Raw genomic sequence first — 1,716 nt, forward strand, 5'->3', positions numbered from 1 at the left:
AGCAAAAATACTACTTACTGAGTAGAGCTGTCTGAGAATGTTCATCATGGTATATTTACACTGACAAACCCTTTCTTGTTAAATCAAGGCATTAGTATTTTCCCTTTCCTTTGTGATTCTAATAAAATTATACAGGATTTTCAAAGTCTAGCAATGATACTAAAACACATTTTCTTTTTATTTATGTTGAACCTGAAAAAGGATATGAATTTCCTCAATTATTGAAAGGTACAGATTATACTTAATAAAAAAGGTAAAATGACCTCTTTGCAATATGGTTCTGGATGTATGCCAGCATATAATCCTTAAAATTAGGTGGATCTCCACTTACTACAGGAAAGACAATGTATTTTCTGAGAGTGATGAACATTCAGCTATTCATACAAGCTTGATGAGATCCTAAAACCAACTTAAAAACTGTGAACATGTTCTTAAACCATATCCAGTGATTTTTACTTTCTCTTACATTAACTTTCTCCTTTATAGTTCCTTTTCTGTAGTATCATTGACATTTCAGTTTATTTGATTTCCATTTTGCCTTCATTACAACTTACTTCTCTGATAGAGAAGGTGTTTAAGGATTAAAATGCACAGATAAACTGCAGTAGGTGAAGTATCTAAGTAAAAAAGTATTTTAAAAGTAAAAAGATAAAGGCTAGCATAAAAACTTAGGCTGCACTATATAAAGTCAGTCAGGTTATGAACAATTCATATATTTTAGCAATATGAAGAAAATGGTTATGTAAATACAAGTATTAACATCAAACTGTATTAAATTATGTAAACATACACATCTTCTGTGATCAATACAAACATCTATTTCTCTCAGGATACTACTGCAGCATAGCTCGAATTTGTTTTGATGTAGATTCATCGTTCAGGTGTTTTGTAGTGAACCTAGAAATTACAAGTTAAAACAACATTTTACTAAACAAACAGGGATTACAAAAATCTGAAAACTTCAGTGCCTGTTTCTGAAATCAGTGCAGCTCAATTAAACAAAGGAGGAACTTACATGTTCCTCTAATCAATGATCACTGGAATTTAATTACTACTAGTCTGGTGCTCTTTATCTTCTAAATATCCCTTGCAATAAATCATTCCCTATTAACTGGTGGAGAATTGTGGCTAAATACTGTTTGCCATCCGTGACATTTTCATAATTTTGGACTGAATTTTTTTCTAGTTAAAAGCCTCAAAAGAAGTAAAATTATGGAAAGACCTAAGAAATAGGGTAAATATTAAAAAGGACATAGGAATCTAGATTGAATTTTCGCAGAATCTGTAAGCCTAATTTTCAGCAGCTTTCTTAAATGTCCTAGGAGGACTGAAGAGCTTTAGTGTGGTTTCTTCCATTTAAGCCCAAACATTTACAACTGCTCATGATCATAGGGAGATCAATTACCGCATAAGCTCAAAACACACTTGATACCTGTAGGATTTAACTCCACATCAATTTTAATTCAAAAGAAATTATAAGCAAATATGGAGGTGGTTATGGCTGCAGTCCTCTCTCTATCCAAGCATTCAACAGCAAGAGAATCAATACAGCTCTGAAAAACTCAGTACTAAGACTCTCTTCACAGCTTCAGAAAAGTGTCAGACCATTATGTCTTGCCAACCAAGACAGCACCTTAAACAGCTACAGGATTGGGATTTAGGTTGCTGCTTTAAGTTGTATTATTTAGCAAATTTTTTTAATATTAAAAGGGAAAG

At 32.4% G+C, this 1,716-nt stretch overlaps 1 protein-coding gene across 2 annotated transcripts in view; it reads right to left on the bottom strand.

The window, feature by feature from the left end:
• Positions 1-337: 337 nt before the first annotated feature.
• Positions 338-1,716, bottom strand: part of FAM49A (family with sequence similarity 49, member A) — an 18,878-nt gene continuing 17,499 nt past the window's right edge. For both annotated transcript variants that reach the window (XM_010145992.1, XM_010145991.1), the window contains exon 10: positions 338-897. In XM_010145992.1, coding sequence (XP_010144294.1) covers positions 834-897 — 64 coding nt within the window. In that variant the 3' untranslated portion in view covers positions 338-833. The remainder of the gene's footprint in view (positions 898-1,716) is intronic.

This window comes from Buceros rhinoceros, unplaced genomic scaffold, assembly GCF_000710305.1.
Source record: "Buceros rhinoceros silvestris isolate BGI_N320 unplaced genomic scaffold, ASM71030v1 scaffold42261, whole genome shotgun sequence".
Taxonomy (NCBI): domain Eukaryota; kingdom Metazoa; phylum Chordata; class Aves; order Bucerotiformes; family Bucerotidae; genus Buceros; species Buceros rhinoceros.